Here is a 19,221-nt window from a genome sequence, read left to right on the forward strand (position 1 = left end):
ATCTTAAACTGGCTGTTCTCCTAAAATACACGCTGGCATGTAGGTGGGAGTGGTGTGGGCCGAATTTGTGTCTAAAGGATGCTTTTCCCTGTGGAGCCCCTAAAAAAACTCCTCAAAAATGCTTTTGAATTAAGTTATTTCTTTCAATTTTAAATTAATGTATCCACTCCTGCCTTTTTGTTGTTCTTAGACTCATCTTTAACAGACAGTGGCTCCAGAACCCAGTCTTCCCTTATTGTCACAGAGAAGATTATAATGAAAACAAATCATTTCCCTGGAGAGACAATCCACCTGGAACCCCCATCCTCAGCAAAGATCTTTCTGGAGTGTAACCACCCAGAGCTCAGTCCAGTTCATGTTTTGGACACAGAGCAACCACTTGACAAACAATTTCAGTCCAAAAGCTTTCAGGACAGCAGTTGTGAATGTTCAACAGGTTTGAAGGTTAATAAAAAAATCCTGTACATTCCACCAGTCAAGCACCCTATTCCCTGCAAAACAGCCAGTCAGTCAGAGGTATCTGCCATCTGTGTGGACAAAGAGGATATCTGCCCAATATACAGCTATGACAAAAAAGCATCTTTAGCATTGGATAGGACTGAAGTGGAAAGTTTCCAATTCAACAACAGTAAGGTTACAAAAAGAACTAGTTTGAAGAATGTTGAGACAAACTGTTTGTCCATCCTTCAGAACCACAGGGCCTTTTCCCTCTGCTACTCAGAGCTGAGGAACTGTTCAACTAAGACAGACTTTGACCTGAGCCAGATGGAAAGACATAGCCCCCTCTTGAGGAATATTTCCTCAGTACCTACAACTCTTGAAAGTGGGGCATTTCTTAATTCTCAGGAGGGGGTGATGAATAATGATGGAGAAAAGGGAGATGTCGGTGAGCTCAAAATCAGGTATGAAGACTATCAGGAAAATAAGACGGAAAAGACAATTGTCGCACAACAAGAAGAACACTACAAATTTTTCCCAAGTGTAATTCTGTCCAACTGCCTAAGCAGGAAGAAAAACGTTTGCAAAAAAATGCCAGAATCATGCATCAAGCTAGAACAAACTCAGAATCGTCGGTCAAGGCTAAAAGTAAATAAGAAAAGATTGTCAGGACCAAAAAATACATTAAACATGGATGAAAGCTCTACCTCTGACAGCTGTGTTACCATTGGTTGCAACTCTCTATCTCCTAATCATCCAGGGATTGGGGACACAGAAATGCTGGTTTGTGATGGTAACTCCCTGAAGACAGAATCCATTTTCGATGAGTCACTCAGAAAGGCAGAGACATTCACAAAAGAAGAGCCAGAAATGGAAGAGACATCTGTCAAAGAAGAGGCAGAAATTGAAGAGACATCTGTCAAAGAAGAGCCAGAATTAATTCCAGTAGTAACTAGCATTACACCCTGTATTTCAGAAGAAACAAAAAATACACCTGAAGACAGTTTGAACCGCTTGCATGATTTAGACACTAAAGTAACATGTACAAAAGCCTCATCCCTGCCTGGTAGTAAATACACTCTGAGGACTAAACGGAAGATGCTGTATGACAGTGATGGAGAATATTCATGTGCCACAAGGTCGAAAAACCCAGCAAAAGTCAAGGAACGTCTTAAAGGCTCCAACGTCCGCAGTGGGCAGGAGCTAAAACGACGTAAGAAGGAACCCCCGATCATTATCAAGTACATTATCATCAACAGGTTCAAAGGAGAGAAAAACATGTTGGTGAAAATGGGCAAAATCAATGCAGAGGAGCAAAGGGTAACACTGACAAAAGACAAGTTGAATCAGTATGATAAACTAGCCCCACTAAAGGATTTCTGGCCTAAAGTGCCTGAGTCTGCTGCTGTTGAGTTTCCAGTCACTGAGTCAAAGGCTAAAAAACAAAACAAACGGAAATCTAAAGTCAACTCTTTGGGTAAGAAAACTATTGATAGTGTCTCCAAACAAGTTGGACTTGGTGGAAGAGTCACACTTACTAGGGGTTGTGATAAACAACAATGTTTACCCTTGCTGCCACCTCCTCGACCATGCTACTGTGAGTTGGCAGATGACAGAAACAGTGACTATAATGATGTTATGTTTGAATTAGGCTATCTTTCTGATAGAGCTCAGAGCCCAACAGACTCAACCCCGCCTCGCTGTTGGTCGCCAACGGACCCTGTCATGAATAAGAGTGCTTCTGCTTCAATATACCTAAAAAACATGTTAAGTAACCCAAGTATTAGTTTTGCACAAGAAATTCCACAGACTTCAACCAAAGGTGCTCGAAATGGGCGTAAAGCAAACAGAAGTAAGAAATCAAGAAATACAGACACAACAACTGCTCTAACTGAACCTCCTGATCAAAAAAATCTGAATGTATTACAAAGCAGCAAAGCTCTCCCAAGACAAAGGAAAGCTGCGCGTACAGCTGAACAAAAAAACCCCTCTAAAATCATGTCTAGACCTGGCCGGACATACAAAAAGAAGGCAGTGACCAAAAATATTTCACAGCTAGTGTTGACAGATGATAATTCATCAAAGCTGACAAATATGGAAAAGAATCAAGACCAGACTACCTTTAAACCAGCATTTCATTCACTTCAACCAAAGTTTGAAGATGGCGAGATTTCTATCATGGAAACCAACTTAAACACGTTGCCACATGTTCAGATGAAACAGCAAGGTTGTCAGACTAATGTTGTAAAGGAAGAACTCTGTACAGAGGAGTTACGAATTTCAACACCTTCCCTGTCACAGATATCTTCACTGGAGAACAGAAGAGTCACTGCCTTGGTAAAAACCTCCCATCAGCCGGGCCTTAAGCAAAATCTTGTTCCCAGTCTTTCTCAGACACCATGTAGCTTGTCTGTTCTCAAGAAACTTTACCAAAAGAATCAGCGTGGCCAGACACAAGTGGGTGACCCTGACGATTCAATTGTTATGTCTCAGTCACTCAGTCCTGAACCTAAACAAGCCAAATCCAGAAAAACCTCAACCACACCAAGGAAACCTAGGGCTCCCAAATCAAACAACCCCAAAAATACGAAATGCGGGATTAGAAAAAGAAAAACAAACCACACTCAGCCTTGTTTGTCTGAAATGCGAGAGGGCAACGTATCAAATGACTGCTTACTTTTTCAATCTGACACAGACATGGACAGTTGCAATTTAATAGAAAACAGCTTATCATCCCCAGAGCTCCCACATAACTATTCCTTTGATATAAATGCCATTGATCAAACTCACTTCTCTAGCCCATACAGTGGCAGTCAGTTTGTCTTGACTGATCAAATTTTACCAGTCAAATTCTTGAGTGATGCTAGTCAAGAAGCTATCCCTGCTCAGACATTGGTCTTTGAGAAGAAATTAGATAGACTGTCAGGTTACGGAGAGCTGAAACCGGACTCTGACTGGCACAAGGTGAAGCCTGCCAGACCAGACCTTTTTGACAGATCCGAGCATAGCGCATCAACATCAAATCATCATCTCAGATTCATTGGCTCCAACAAATTACGGAATACAGATTCTGATTTGTCTTTGGGCGATGTTCATACATTCAGCCCCTTTCAAGACTTTCACTGTGAAGGAAAAGAACTGTTATTTTCAGCCTGTGAGCCAGTATTACCATTGCCTTTGAGCTCTGCTTGCTTTATCAGCCACGAGGGCTCGCCGTCAGGCGAGCTCCTGGAAGGCATTGATGTAATGACTTCCACTACGCCGAGCAGCTCTCCTTGCTCAGTTAGCTCACTCTCTCAGGTGAGAGCAAGCCAGATGCTTCGTGGACCAGGTGGGGGAGCCCACGTTTTGAAGCCCCTCATGTGCCCTCCAAGCAGGGAGGAGATCCTCAGCACTCTTCAGAATCTGGAGATATCTGAGGCCACCTTCCAGGAGCCCTTCTGCAGTGACCCTTCTGATGCTCCAGGAAAACCAATGTGAGAATATAACGACCAGCATCATACACTGACACAATAACCTACCCTGGAAAAACTCGAAATGTTATATTAGATCCAGGGTGTTTTCAGACCTCTGGTCCATTTGTTTTTTTCAGAATGATAAGGTAAATTTACCCAGCTATCGTCTTTTCTGTTTGGGGCGTTTATGTATGCAATGCAACCGTCTTCAAATGTAAACAAATAGCATTTCGCAAAAGTTTTTCCATCTTGGTTACTTGATTATACCTTGATTTGAAGAAGAAAATGTAACCTTGGAATTAAGTCCCCTTTGTATTTATATTTCTAATTTCAATGAACGAACTGTTCCAGAGCTTAAATGGAAGGCAGTCCAGACCCCCTTTATCCAAACGCTCTCAACTTAATTGTTTTTGTCCCACATTCAAACAAGCTTGTTTTGTTTACACACCAAACAAACTGATCCATAGGTTTGTTTCGGAACGGGCTAGGTGTGAAAGTGCTCTAGGATCCCGCTGTGAGTATGCTCAGTAATTGTAAAAATAAGAACCCACTATTATAGTACTTGAGTTTAATCAGTTTTAACCTTCTAGATTCATTTAAAGGATTAGGAATAGTCTGTATATCTATAAAAATTTGCATTATAGAATGGATGATTTTTGTTACCTTAACTTATTAACTGGCATAGCAAAACATTAATAAAAATCTTATTATTATTTTTTTACCCAGGTCCGATCCTCCGCAATTGGATCCGATGTTTTGAACTCCTGCTTTCATGCAATGGAGTTATATTTGTAGAGTTTTGTGGATGCTACTTTAGTCTCTTATAGCTGATATCATGTTTTTGTTCTTATGACCACATACTAGTTTGAGTTCATTCATTGTCATTTTCAGTACACTTCATACATACATGGGCCACTGGAATGCTGGAGCCTATCCCAGCCGACTTCAAGCAGTAATACCCTGAATCGGTTGCAAAATTCAAAATATACATTTGTTTATTTATATATATATATATATATATATATATATATATATATATATATATATATATATATATATATATATATATATATATATATATATATATATATATATATATATATATATATATATATATATATAAATATAAATAATAGTTAACAAAACACTTAATGTGACACCTAATATGACAATACAGTAATCCCTCAAATATCGCGGCTTCAACTTTCGCGGTTTCACTACGTCGCAGATTTTTTTCTAGGGGAATTTTTGTTGTTGTAAATTCATAAAAATGTGAAAATCCACGCTGAAACTCGCAAGCGAAAGCACTCTCCTCCGCTTGCTACTAAAACTCAGCACTGCAGTTAAAAATAATAATAATAATAATTTTTTATTAGATTTATTTTAAATAAGGGGGACCCTACTTTGCGTTTTTTTGTTTATCGCGGCAATGTCTGCTCTACATTAACCGCGCTAATCGAGGGATTACTGTAATACATAAGGGTGGCATCAACATTTTTTGTCTGAAGTCATACTTTTGAAGCAATTGTATTTTTATGTTTTTTACTAAAAAATAGTCCGATTCTTGTTGTGACTTTGATGCTTTGCATTGTAGTTTGAGATAGTCGTTGTCCAAAGCTAATTCCCACACTCTTTTTAGGGAGGTTGGTGGCCATAAGCTCGCAGTGGGAACAAGACTAGTCAATGAGTTAAAGGAGTTCAGTGGAGGATTGTCTTCAGAGGGATTGCATTTGTGGAAGACAGCCTTCTCAGCCATGACACATTATGCCAACACTCCTATACCATCTGTGCCAGTCCACGGAGCACGAACAAGTAAAGAGCAGGCTTTGACTGACCTGTGTTCGACCAGTGACAAGCAGGTACTCCTTCTGCCCTGCAAAAGTGCACCAACCCGAGAATGTGTGCAGCTGTGGTTAGAAGCCAAGAGACAGTATGAGATTTTGCAAAAAGGGATTAGAGACGCAGAGTTGCTAAAACATGAGGGGCTGAATGTACACAAGGAGAGTAACCAGGAGACTACCGAGTCAGCTGGTCTCAGTTGTTCCAGTTCAAACGTCTATATGCCTGGGAAAATTGTCATCGGAAATGAAAGGAGAGGAAAGCGCAATCTGTCATTTATATTGTCGCCCACAAAGAATCTAGGCAATCAATGTGACTCCATAGAAGCGAGTCCAATTTCAGATGAAGATTGTATGCAGCTTGAAGATGATAAAAGAACAGAGATTTATAAAATTACACCCCCGGTTTCCCCGGAGCTGCCTTCTTGGCAGCAGCCCAGCAGCGTCTTAGTCCCTGATGAGTTGAATCAAACGAAGCAAAGTGAAAACTCTCCTGAACCCCTATCACCTAGACTCTCCTTTGAAAGAGTTTGTGGAAGTCGTAGTCCCCATGTTAGTCACAAAGAAGAGATGATCAGTCCTTACAACCTTCAGAGCACACCCTTTTTAAAGAGACATCTTAGAAGCACAGACAATTTGGAACCTGTGTGCAGCACACCCATATTTAAAGGTAAGATGCTATTTTGTTGTATAATTGTACTTTAGTCTAAGTTTATTTTTCTCATTTGTGCTCCCCTGCCATCGCCACTGCAGACGACCCTCTTGCTCAGAGAATCCAGCATAAGCGGGGAAGCCCAGCAGAACCTCTGAGAAGAGTGTTACTTAACACACAGATGAAGGTTAGACCTGAGAGTTCCATTTACAACTTTTTTTAAAGATTAAATGAAATTAACAGGTTTTCCTACGTTTTTTCACGTGTTAATGCAATAATCTGATGTATCCTAGTGGATGTATCTTTCACAGAACCATTTTGCTGCTTTGAACGCTCCAAACAGAGAGAATTCTCAGATAGAAGGTCCTAGCATAGCCAACTCTTATGGGTTCAAAGTAAGCATGCATAACCTGCAAGATGCCAAAGCTATGCACGAGGTAAGGAATGGCTTATTACAAAAAAAACATGCCAATTACTATAAATGTAGCGTAATTAAAAGATTAAATATTTTCTGTTTGCATTTGTTGAAAGCTGTGCTACTGAACAGCTCTAACTTAGCTAAAAAGCGAATATAATCAAAACATGGATGTCACAAAGGAGAAGATGCTTTCTCAAACAATACAGGCGTTCTTTCATTTTACACGAAAAGTTATACATGTGTTTGGTTAATTGATATTGATATGAATTGTCTCTTTGTATCAGGTCCAGCACCTTACACTGATGGGAATGGAGCTTCATGCACGAACCCGACGAGACCTCGAAGCCGACCCTGAGTTTGACCAAGTATGTGCCTTATTCTACTGCTTGACTTCTGATGTTCCCTTATCGAATATAGACAGCCGCCAGTTGACAGGTGCCATTGTGGTGCATAAAGACAGCGAGAGTTGTCACCAAGGTAAAATCTCACTTATACATTCCTTTTTTTTCCTGAAAATCCATTAGCCTAGTGTATAATGTATACAATGGAGGAGGCCAAAAATGTCAATATTTTAATTACTCTCTAGTTACCTGTTTTTTTCATTGCAGACACTTTTAAACTACCACTTGTTAATCATTATTTTGGCTGGATTAGTAAACATTTTCTAAAGGTTTTTTTTTAAATTGCACTCAGCAGGCCAGAGAGGAACCACGCCCCTGCTGGTCAGGTCTGGTGTTTCTGGCCTGCAGGTGAAGTACACAACAGATGAGAAGATGCTGTTCCATGAATTGGTTGCCATCATGAGGAAGTTTGTGACAAAATAATTGCTATTTTATTTTAAAATACGGTATGGCTGTTATGTTCAAGTAAATAGTTTTTCTGTGATTTGGTAGGTTTGACCCGGATATTCTGTTTGGATATGAAGTACAGATGCACTCATGGGGTTACCTTCTCCAAAGAGCTGCAGTTCTTGGAGTAGATCTCTGCCAACAATTATCTCGCATACCAGGTAAGATAACTTGAATTCAAACTAATATGGGGCTGCATCTAATCACTGTTTTCAGAATCATAATCTATTATTTACTCCTAAAGAAACCAGTGTGTTTTACTGGAGTGCCTCCTTAGTTTTCTCAATTATTCCCTTATGGTGGATTTTTAAAATTGTTTTTCTTTGTTAATTTTACTTTGCGACATTCAGGATTAAATAAGTTCCAAATCATTTTTATTGCTGGAGAAATATCACTTGAAAACACTGTTATGCACTATGGACCCTCTTATTTTCTAGCATTATTGTGGAAAGACCACAGTACACATCTGCAGATTGATTGGGAAGGGTCTCTATCTTAATTAACTGAGACAGGACTAATATAGGGCACACTTGTTATCTGTGTGCATTACTGACTGAGCTTTTGGTGTAATACTTAGGGGTATAGTGATTTGATAAAACTAGCACTATATGTTTCAGTGCATACATCATAGTAAACATCTGATTTAAAGCAAAACCCCAAGGCAAAAGCCTCCTGTAATTGAATGTCTGTGTGGCTCTGCGTGTTTCCTCAGATGACTCAAGAGACAACCGCTTTTCAGCAGAAAGGGATGACTATGGAGCAAATACCATGACTGAGATCAACATTATTGGACGCATTATTCTCAACATCTGGCGGGTGATGAAAACAGAAGTAGGTGTCCCAAAATGAACTCTCTTTTTACGCATCCTCTTAAGGCCTTAATGCCAGTTGTGCCTGAATTAGAATTTCTTTTGGAAAACTCAGCACCTAAGCAATTGATTGATCTCATTCATATTCCCTTGTTGCCCCCTCCCAGGTGACACTGAACAACTACAGTTTTGAGAATGTGGCCTTTCACGTTCTCCACCAGCGCTTCCCATTGTACAGCCCGCGCACATTGTCTGACTGGTTTGATCACAACACTGACCTCTACAGGTTTGTTTTTAGCACTGCACATTGTGCAATTTTTTCGATTATCGCGGCCATGTCTGGTCTACATTTTCCGCGATAATAAAGCGATTACTGTATATACTGTGATCCTTCACCACTTCGCTGCTGAAGTACAACACGTTTTTTCATAAATATATATTTTTAAAAAGTTCCTAAAAATGTCAAAATCCACGCTGAAACTCGCAAGCGGAAGACAGGAGATGAAAATTGGCAGTGAACAGTGGCAAAAGTCAGGGCAACGCGTCTTTGGCTCTGAAATGGGTGGCACTCACTGCAGAAGAAGAGGGAAAATTTCACCGTAGAAGAATAAAGCATTGATAATAGCTCAAACATTTCGCATCGCACACAGAAAGACTACGCCGAGCGTTTCCGGAATTGTATGGATTTAGAATCATCTAATGGATCGTAAATGAATCGACCATGTGTTACATCAAGAAGGAAGAAGCAAACATTCGGTAACCACGAGGAAGAGGATGCCTTTACAGACATTCTAATTCAAAGATTAACTGAAAGTGCCGGGGTTCACTCGGATCGCCTGATCCTCATCATGTTTGGGGATGCTGCTGGCTGGCTTCATGATAAAGCCAGCCTTACTCTACAAGTTTGACCGTCCTCATGCTTTGAAAAACAAGAACAAAGTCTTGCTGCCTGTCTACTGAATGAGCATGAATGTGCTGAGTCCTCTGTCTTCCGCCATTTCCTGGTGGGAAGTGGAATGGGAGTGGCTTCCGCTTGGGAGTTTCAGCATGGATTTTCACATTTTAATGAACTTTTTTTCCAGAAAAAAAATCTGCGATGTAATAAAGCCGTGAAAGTTGAAGCCGCGAAGTGAAGGATGACAGTAGTATGGTATGTAGTAAAAATAGGGGTGATCCTACTTCCCGGTTTTTCGATTATCGCGGCCTAACCCTAACCCTAACCCTAACCCTAACCCGAAAAACGAGGGATTAGTGTACCACAGAATGTAGACGGAACTCAAGCCTCCTGTGATATTTACATAATTTGTTGTGTTCCAGTTACTGGACTGCAGTTTGGACCCCTAAAAATTAGTTATTCGATGTGTATTTGTTAGGTGGAAAATGGTGGACCACTATGTGAGCCGGGTACACGGTACGATGCAGCTTCTACAGCAGCATGACATTATCGGCAGAACCAGTGAGCTAGCCAGACTGTTTGGCATCCAGTTCTTTCACGTTCTCACTCGAGGCTCACAGGTATTTAAAATGTTTCATCTCTAAGATAAAGCAAGATGTCTTTATTCATTGATGTTCAAGTATTTTATGCTGCTTCTTGAATGGACATGTAATGTAAACCCTGGAAGCAGACACATTTGATGGTTCTAAGTAGTTGTAATGAAAATGTTGTTGTTCTTCACCCTGCAGTACCGTGTCGAGTCCATGATGTTGCGCCTAGCCAAGCCACTCAACTACATCGCGGTAACTCCCAGCATCCAGCAGCGAGCTCAGCAGAGGGCACCTCAGTGTCTGCCGCTAGTGATGGAACCAGAGTCGCGCTTTTACAGCAATTCTGTTGTCGTCCTGGACTTCCAGTCACTCTATCCCTCCATCGTCATTGCATACAATTACTGCTACTCCACTTGCCTCGGACATGTGAATAGCCTGGGAACGTAAGAACAAAAATGCTTGCACACCTGCAATATGTCCTGATTTAGTTGATGGGGAGAATTCATTTTAAAGTTCTGTAGTATGAATGTTTTGAAGTAGTATTACTATATTTTAGAAGGGTAAAAGACTATTCTCATGATTTTTTTTTCAGGACAGATGAGTTTAAGTTTGGCTGCACCTCCCTGCGGGTTCCCCCGGAGCTCCTCTACCAACTCCGAAATGATATCACCGTGTCACCTAATGGGATCGCTTTCGTCAAGGTAGACCACTAGAGTAATGTAGCCCGGTGTGTGAGTGCTTAGCACGTCAGCCTCACAGTTCTGGGGTCCTGGGTTCACACCCAAGTCGGTCCTCCTGTGTGGAATTTGCATGTTCTCCCTGGGTTTGTGTGGATTTTCTCTGGGAACTCCGGTTTCCTCCCACATCCATGGTAGACTGTTTGAACACTCTAAATCAGGGGTCTGCAAACCGGTCCTCGAGGGCCGCTGTCGGTGCAGGTTTTTGTTCCAACGGATCCAACACCAATGAGGTTTCTCTTGGCTGCTGAAACAAGAAGCACCTGACTGCAATCTATTGATTGCACTTCTAAGATACCAGATTGGTGGAAAGTTTTCCTCTCATAGGTTAGAACCAAAACCCGCACCGACTGCGGCCCTTTCTGGAATTGTTTCGAGACCCCTGCTCTAAATTGTCCCTACGTATGAATGTCAGCGTAAACGTGGCCAGCTCACCCTTATGAAAGAGGTCTTGATCTCAACAGGTTCTATCTGGTTAAATAAAGGTTAAATAAAAATTAAAAGAGTAATATATATTGAAAACAAGAACAATTTAATAAACAACAACAAAAAAATTGGGCAGCACGCTTGTCCAGTTGTTATATATGCATATACATAATATATATGCCTCACAGTCCTGGGATTGAGGGTTCCATCCCCGGTGGCTTCTGACCTTTTGGGGGGAGGGGGGGGGGGGGGGGGGGGGGATTTGCCTGCTCTCCCAATGCCTGCGTGGGTTTTCTCAGTCGACCCTCATTGGAATAGGCGGTATAACAAATTAATGAGTGAATAAACAAAAACATTCTTACTGTAACTGCAGTATCTTGTCAGAGTATTCAAAATTAACTGATCAAGACTCGCACATAGACCTGGGCCATAAAAACGATAACGATAATTAGCATCAAATAATGTTGGCAACAATAATAAAACTGGATAAACTCCAATAAACTTAACTGCAATTACACCACCGAACACCACAAAGAACGGGGGAACTGATAATAATAATAATAATAATAATAATAATAATCGGACATAGGCCCCTGTTGTAGTTATCACAACACAAAAAGCCTACTTGTCATCACACGCAGAAACTGCGTGTGACGAAATTGATGATCTGACGTCAACGCTAGTTCCAGACTAACGTTTAGTAGACAAAGATGGTAAAGAACAAACAGCTATTTTTAGCATGCTTAGCTGTAGATTGGCTAACACAGCATGCAATTTAAAAAAAAATACAACACAGGTCTCCCTGTTGTTTTGTTTCTTTTTATTTTAAATGGCTCTTAAATTCCTGTGCACAAACAGCAGCGTTATTGAAAATTCCATTAATCCATTTTAACCCATTCTCCTTATTTGAGGGCAGCCTGTATAATTCTTTTCTTACTTGACATCAAGGAATTTCCCAACTTTATGAAAATGTTAGGAAAACATTGCAAAATTCTAAAACTTGTTAACTTGGGTTAGTCTACTTGCCAATGGTGATGTCTTCAGTTGATTATTTTATTTCATATTATTAACTATCAACTATTGGTTTGAAGGCAAATTTATAAAAATAAAGATGCCTGCCAAAATGTCTGCACGTTTGATTATTCATTACTTTTCATACTGTAAGGATGGAGTTCTCTTATCTTTATATTCTCTTTTCTTTTAAAGTAAGGTAACAAAGTTACTTTCAAAATTGAATAAGGAGGAAAGTAATTTATTTTTTACTCACACAGATCAATACCTATTGACATTGCACAATAAAAATAATTTGTATAACGGCTTGCTTCTACATATTTGAAACTGAAGGTGTAGTCAAAGATAATAATCCTGAAAGAAGGCATATGATTCAATGGAGAACATTATTCCGGACTTGTTGTCTTTATCGTGCAGCAAGTTGAATACCAAATTGAAAGTGGGTGGGTGAGAGGGGGAAGAAAGTCCCGTAGAACATATTTACAGGGAGATTTTAATGAGTTTCAACCGGAAGCGTGGGTGAGAGGAAAAAAAGAAAGAGTGAATCCGACACAGATGCTTCTATCGGTAGTTTTCTGGTTGGAGCAGATTCTTACTCTACATGTAATAACAATTGTTCTGATGAAATGGTTTGGGGAAAAAACAACTAAAATGCTGGCCGGCACAGTATTTAAACGAAATGGATGGGGGTGCGGCATGTGAAAAAGCCTACCATCGCATACATGCCATTCTGTAAGTGAGTCTGGCTTCCGTGTTAACAGCGAAATGCGATTAATACTGTGTTTTGCGCTTTTTGATGAAAATGATACGTTTCCAGTAAATAATAAGTTTATCCTTAGGTATTTCCAAATTAACAATAAAAGAGGCATCTGAAGTCACATCTTTGTTTAATTCTTGCAAGAAGAGAATACATCCATCCGCGCCTCCGGTCTAGATCATTCTAACAACTCGAGGTCTCTCTCGCTAATTTATTCATAAGATTTTAACGCCATGCCCCACAGAAGTCTAAACATTTTTAGAGTCTCATAACAATTTATCACAGTTCTCAAAACAATTGTAGGTCTGTCGAATCTTCCCAAGAGAGTTTTGATATGAACCATCCTGAGAAGCCGATGCTTCCCAAAGCAATCCACCGTTCCCAAGAGCGCTTGTTGTGAAACCATCTTCCGAAGCCAAAACAGTCCAGTTCCCAAGAGCGCTTGTTGTGAACCCTCTTCATGCCCAAGGCCATTCACAGTCCTCTTGATGCGAACCACAGTCATTACTTTTGCAAGAGATGTATCAAAATGCCCTTTGTATTAATGTCAATCACTCTTCGTTGCAAGCACATATAATATAATAATATTGATACACATCTATAATAATGATAAACCTAACAGGTTTATTTTACATAGAAAAGAAACCGGTGTGTGTGGCTCGGTGAACTCCAATTTATTGAATTTAGTAAAGTAGCCCCTGAGGTGACTTGAGGTGAATATCAATTTAGCATACAGTAAATGATTATGATAATGCTATGACGACCAATTCAGATCCAGGTCTGATAAAATGTGTTGTTTCTCTAGTCCTCAGTGCGTAAAGGTGTCCTTCCCAATATGCTTGAGCAAATCCTCAACACGCGCATTATGGTGAAGCAGTCAATGAAAGCCTACAAGCAAGAAAAGGCCCTGATGAAGCTGCTGGATGCCCGTCAGCTTGGACTTAAGCTCATCGCTAACGTCACCTTTGGCTACGCAGCAGCCAACTACTCTGGACGCATGCCATGCGTGGAGGTGAGCTACTCCAGAGTTCCTATGTGTGAGGATGAGAAAATGTGTTGTATCGATAGAACATTCTCTTTAAATTGCTCCTTATTTTCTTGCATATTCAGCTTGGTGACAGCATTGTCCATAAAGCCAGAGAAACATTGGAGAGAGCCATCAAGATGGTCAATGACACTAAAAAATGGGGAGCTCGTGTCGTGTATGGAGACACTGACAGGTTAGTATCATTTCTTAATTTTTGTTCTTGTTCAATGGAGGGTTCGTACACTTCCTTGAAATCCTTGAAAATGCTTGAATCTTGCGCACAGTCCTTGAAATTGCTTGGAAGTATGGGGCAGTGTTGCAGCAAGATTGCAGGATTTACGTACTTTGTGGCATATTGGAACAAATTGGGAAGATGAATGCACTGAGTCACCGTGACCGGACGATTCGCCGAAAGACGATTCGCCGAAAGACGTTTGGCCGACGGACGTTTGGCCTACGGGCAGTTCACGGAACGGACGTTTCGCCGAAGCGCTCGCCCTGCCCCCGGATTGTGTGTACATGTTTTTCAGCCTCGGCCCGCCGGCCATATACGGCAACATTCATAACAAGGGCATGTACTGCCCCCCCCGCTGGACATATTTCTAAATTCAAGTACGTACTACAATGTGCTGCCAATTTTTTATATTTTTTTATTCTATCCTTGCGTTTAAAGTAGTAGCCATTTGGAGATCATGCAGAACAGTACGTGACAGAAGAAATAGAGAAAATAAAGTAGTAGTAACAGTAAGTACTACCGTTCCGTGAACTGTCCGTCGGCGAAACGTCTTTCGGCGAATCGTCCGAGCACCCTGAGTCACCCGCACTAATTTATCAATTGGTGCAATTCTGACAAATGAGTGAGCTAAACGACAGCCTTCAAGCAGTGTTGTACCATATGCTTGGGAGTGCAGCGTTCTTGCGCCTAGATGGCATGTGAGAGCGCATGTATTTACGAGTAGGTGAATGGGCAGTTTAATCCCCTGTTGGAGTCTTGAAGCCATCTACGAGAATGTATTTGCCCCGGAGAAATCTTATCTTTTGTGAGTTTCTTCTCCTGTCTTTTCGACAAAGAATGGAATCAGAGAACGGTAACAGTCGTTTGTTTGTAGATTTCAGCTGTTATGAATGAAGTTGTAAAGTTAGATTTATATTTGCCAGCGAAAAGTGCCCAACATTCGACATCACTCTCATTAGAGTTTCCATGTTTGCTGATTTTCTGTTCATTTTTGCATTGTTTAGAAAGTAAAACATTGCAAAAAACATGGATCATGAACAATTCTAGACTTTTTTAAAAAGAAAATAGTGAAGATGCAAGTAATAACAGGAGCAACAAGGCAGTCGAGCCCTCGAATTAGGTTCTCATTCATAATCGCTGACAGCCAAGATTTATTCAGCTGATTTCATGAGCTGAGCAATGAGCTGTCAAATTTACAATTTCTGAATAAAAGCTCCAAATGTTGCTGGTTAAATTATTCAGACAATTTCAGAGAAATGTACTGAATATTTTTAGATGAGATATTTTTTGGTCAAATGTCCAAATCTGATTTTGGTCCATGCCTAACCCCAGCAGTCTTTTCACATGACTTTTCCTGTTTTGCAGCATGTTCGTTTTGTTGAAAGGAGCCACCAAAGAGCAAGCCTTCAAGATTGGCAACGAGATTGCCGAGGCAGTGACCGCAACCAACCCAAAGCCAGTCAAGCTCAAATTTGAGAAGGTCACTGGAAATAAAGACCCAATACGATTGTATTTCACCACTCTTCCCTGTCTACTTAGATTGACAATTGAACTGCTTGTTTGTCTCTCAGGTGTATCTGCCTTGCGTTCTTCAGACAAAAAAGCGTTATGTGGGTTTCATGTACGAAAGCCTCGACCAAAAGGAGCCTGTGTTTGATGCCAAAGGTATTGAGACGGTGCGCCGTGATAACTGCCCTGCTGTTTCCAAGGTAACAGGCAAACTGTTTGTACGCCTTTCTTCCTCTACCGCATCAAAACTAATCTTTCAAAATGTGCGTCCTCCTCAGATTTTGGAACGCTCCATAAAGCTTCTTTTTGAGACACGGGACATCAGCCAGGTGAAGGTGTTTGTTCAGCGTCAGTGCGTGAAGGTCCTTGAAGGTAGGGCCAGCGTCCAGGAGCTCACTTTTGCGAAGGAATACAGAGGCGGGTCGTCTTACCGGCCCGGAGCCTGCGTCCCTGCGCTGGAGCTCACAAGGTATTTGAGGGTCCACTTCCGGAGAACAGACATTTTGTATTTGTGCTAGGAAGTGAAAACTGTTGTTTTCTGTCTGAAACCAACAAAATTATGTTTGAGCGAAAAGAACTTGTTGTCTGGTACATTTGCACTCAATCCTCCTGATGCTCGTTGTCTGGCAGCACATGTACAGTAGACAAGGCTGTTTCCTAGCAACCTGGTTTATAAGAGCGAAAGCAATTGAAGTTTGTGATAGCCGTGTAAGGTTCATTCTTTTTTAGTTTTAAGTCAAAGGATAAATCATACGTACGGGTTGGAAAACTCTTGAGGACCTCCACAGTACGATGCAAGGCTCACAATAACGATTATCTCCCATTATCATCAATACATGTAGAACTGGGTGATTAATAATAATTATCGTTAAATTACTTTTGTTGACAATAATAATAAACTTTCGATAAAATTTGATCAATTAATGCAATTAGACCACCCAGAAACCACAAAGAACGGGGGCGCTGATGCGATGTGGACGCTAGTTCCAGACCAACGTTCAGTAGACAAAGATGGTAGAACAAACTGCTCTTTTTAGCATGCTTAGCAATAGAGCGGCTAACACAGAGCTTGAAACCAAACTGACAGACAAAATGAGATGCAGGACAACACCGAGCCTGCCCATAAAACAACCAGGTGAAGTCTCCCTGTCATTTTTTTCTTTTTTTAATGCCTCTTAAATACCGGTGCACAAAGAGCAGCCTTATTAATAATTTCCTTAAACCATTTGGTTTCAAGGCAAATTTATAAAAATAAACACCCCAGCCAAAATTTCTGCAGGATTTATTAATCATTACTTTTCATAGTGTAATGATGGAGTTGTTTTATCTTTATTGCACAACAGAACAACAAAAATACTTTTTACAATAATCATATTTTATATTCTTTTTCTTTTAAAGTGAGGTAATAGTTACTTTCACAATTGAATAACAAGGAAAGTAATTTATTTACTTATTCACAGAAGTTTGAAGTTTCAAATTTGAAAGAAAAAAAGATAGTTATCATGATACGATATCAATACGGATTGAATTTTGCCCAAACCTACTCACACAGATCAATAAATATTGAAATTGTACAATAAAAATAATTAATTAAATACAACAGATGGATAAAGAAAGCTTTTTTCATCCTTCTCATGTGAATTGAAATGAGTTGATCACTAGTCCATTTAAAGTGGAAGGGTGACAGCAAATTTACATTCAATTGATTTTGGGGCATTTTTGGGTCACTTCCTATTGAACTGGGATCATTTATTCGGCATTTCCTGTCAATTTTGGGTTACTGAACAGAAAATGAAACAGGAAAGCCAGTGGATGGATAGAAAGTCAGTCAAAACCAACAGGAAGTGAACTGTAAATGCCCTATAAAGTAAAAAATTACCTTTAAATGCCCACAAATCTGGAAAGACTGGCTGTATATGCTGTGGTTTCAGGGCACAATCATTTAATCGTCTCTCCAAGTCAACATGGATTGGACATCCAGTGCCGTCAATGAAAGCCAATGGCTTAACACGGACCCCAATTCTATTGGCAATTTTTTTCAGAAATCATTTGTTCCTTTTTAAATGGTGAGACCTTTTTAAAGGGATAGGTTTATTATTAATACACTTTAATCAAAAAAGGGAGACATCATTAACATACTCTGGCTACAACTTGCAAGGAAAATCACTCCCAACTCGTCTTCGTTCAAGAGGATTCTGAAGAGCGGCATCCTCCTCTGTCCCTTTAGTCGCGCATAATTCAAAACATCTAAGGTAATCTGATTCAAACAATTGCATAAGTGCATAAGCTAACCAAATAACACCATCGAGGTCAAAAACAACTGCAACAATAATCGCATATCAGGTATTCGATTATCGCCATCTGCTCCGGAATCCAAGTCCAATTAATTTAAGAGTCCTTCAAAGATCTTCATTGCAAACTTGCATCTGGGTAAAGGGTCGAGGTGTATCTCCCAGTAAACAGTCCTTGGAGCCGAGGATACGTTGAGGTGTTACGTCAACAAGCTGGAGCCAGCTGCCCTGGAGAGTGACCTTGAGCTCGCTCGGTGATTACTTAAAATATAGCCCAAATTAAATTATAACTTCATTACCTATAAAATGCTTAATGAACATATAGTAACATCCCAGAATAAACCCAACAAAAGGGATATATATTGAGCCTTCGTAACCTGTCCGTGGCTCCAAATTTATGATTATGCTGCGCTAGACTATAGCGTTTTAAGCCCAGATTTAAAGGCGCTCATAGTTAGGGCACAGTAAGGGAGACAAAGTTTTCCTTTTTATAAAAGTTTGTTTTCATTTTAGTTTTTTTTATACTCTAATTACACTTCATATTAACCAATTGATGAGGGGGGGCAGGAAATAGTTTGTGATTATGGTAGACCTCACTTTCTTTTAGGACTACAAAAATTGTATGAAAATGTTATCTGTGAGACGCATGATTTCACTCAAAATGACGTGGCAGGCCTGATGTCGTCTATTTGAATTATGTCAAATGATTAAGAGATTGAATCGTCGATTTGTGAGTGTTCGCTTCTCATCCCGCAGGCGGATGATGTCGTACGACCGTCGCTTGGAGCCTCGCGTAGGTGAACGTGTGCCGTACGTGGTGGTGTACGGCTCACCAGGGTTGCCCCTCATCCAGCTGGTCCGTCGCCCCGCTGAAGTGTTGCAGGATCCCAGCCTCCGTCTCAACGCCACCTATTACATCACCAAGCAGATCCTGCCTCCGCTGGGCCGCATATTTCAGTTGATTGGCGTTGACGTGTTCAGCTGGTACGAGGAGCTTCCCAGGGTGAGCATTTGACGTCTGTTCCCATCGATGGTTTGAAATGGGTTAACGTTGACCACAACCAAGGAGGGAGTCTCCAAAGTGGTGCTTGGTGCATTGACAAGCTGCTATTCAATGATTGAACACACATGCCCCTGCTGGTGCACGACAACGCTTGTAAGATAACATAAACAAATTTAAATGAACTTGGATTACGATGCAGACACTCAAAAATAAGATTAATCTAACTTTACACTAAACGTAATTCTAATTTTGTTTGACATTTTTATACTTTTCTTCTCCCGG

General features: G+C 40.5%; 1 protein-coding gene across 2 annotated transcripts in view; it reads left to right on the forward strand.

Moving 5' to 3' along the window:
- rev3l (REV3 like, DNA directed polymerase zeta catalytic subunit) overlaps window positions 1–19,221 on the forward strand; it is a 55,354-nt gene that overhangs the window by 34,442 nt on the left and 1,691 nt on the right. Inside the window, exons 13-30 of one of the 2 annotated variants that reach the window (XM_077587892.1) lie at window positions 191–3,914; window positions 5,533–6,401; window positions 6,485–6,570; window positions 6,695–6,820; window positions 7,086–7,278; window positions 7,495–7,609; window positions 7,695–7,810; window positions 8,362–8,480; window positions 8,626–8,744; window positions 9,832–9,973; window positions 10,142–10,386; window positions 10,536–10,644; window positions 13,680–13,886; window positions 13,985–14,094; window positions 15,502–15,616; window positions 15,708–15,845; window positions 15,924–16,114; window positions 18,693–18,939. In XM_077587892.1, the coding sequence (XP_077444018.1) occupies window positions 191–3,914; window positions 5,533–6,401; window positions 6,485–6,570; window positions 6,695–6,820; window positions 7,086–7,278; window positions 7,495–7,609; window positions 7,695–7,810; window positions 8,362–8,480; window positions 8,626–8,744; window positions 9,832–9,973; window positions 10,142–10,386; window positions 10,536–10,644; window positions 13,680–13,886; window positions 13,985–14,094; window positions 15,502–15,616; window positions 15,708–15,845; window positions 15,924–16,114; window positions 18,693–18,939 (6,971 nt within the window). The remainder of the gene's footprint in view (window positions 1–190; window positions 3,915–5,532; window positions 6,402–6,484; window positions 6,571–6,694; window positions 6,821–7,085; window positions 7,279–7,494; window positions 7,610–7,694; window positions 7,811–8,361; window positions 8,481–8,625; window positions 8,745–9,831; window positions 9,974–10,141; window positions 10,387–10,535; window positions 10,645–13,679; window positions 13,887–13,984; window positions 14,095–15,501; window positions 15,617–15,707; window positions 15,846–15,923; window positions 16,115–18,692; window positions 18,940–19,221) is intronic. The other variant, XM_077587893.1, reaches the window with a different exon arrangement.

The sequence above is a fragment of the Stigmatopora argus genome, chromosome 19 (assembly GCF_051989625.1).
Source record: "Stigmatopora argus isolate UIUO_Sarg chromosome 19, RoL_Sarg_1.0, whole genome shotgun sequence".
In the NCBI taxonomy this organism is placed as follows: Eukaryota; Metazoa; Chordata; class Actinopteri; order Syngnathiformes; family Syngnathidae; genus Stigmatopora; species Stigmatopora argus.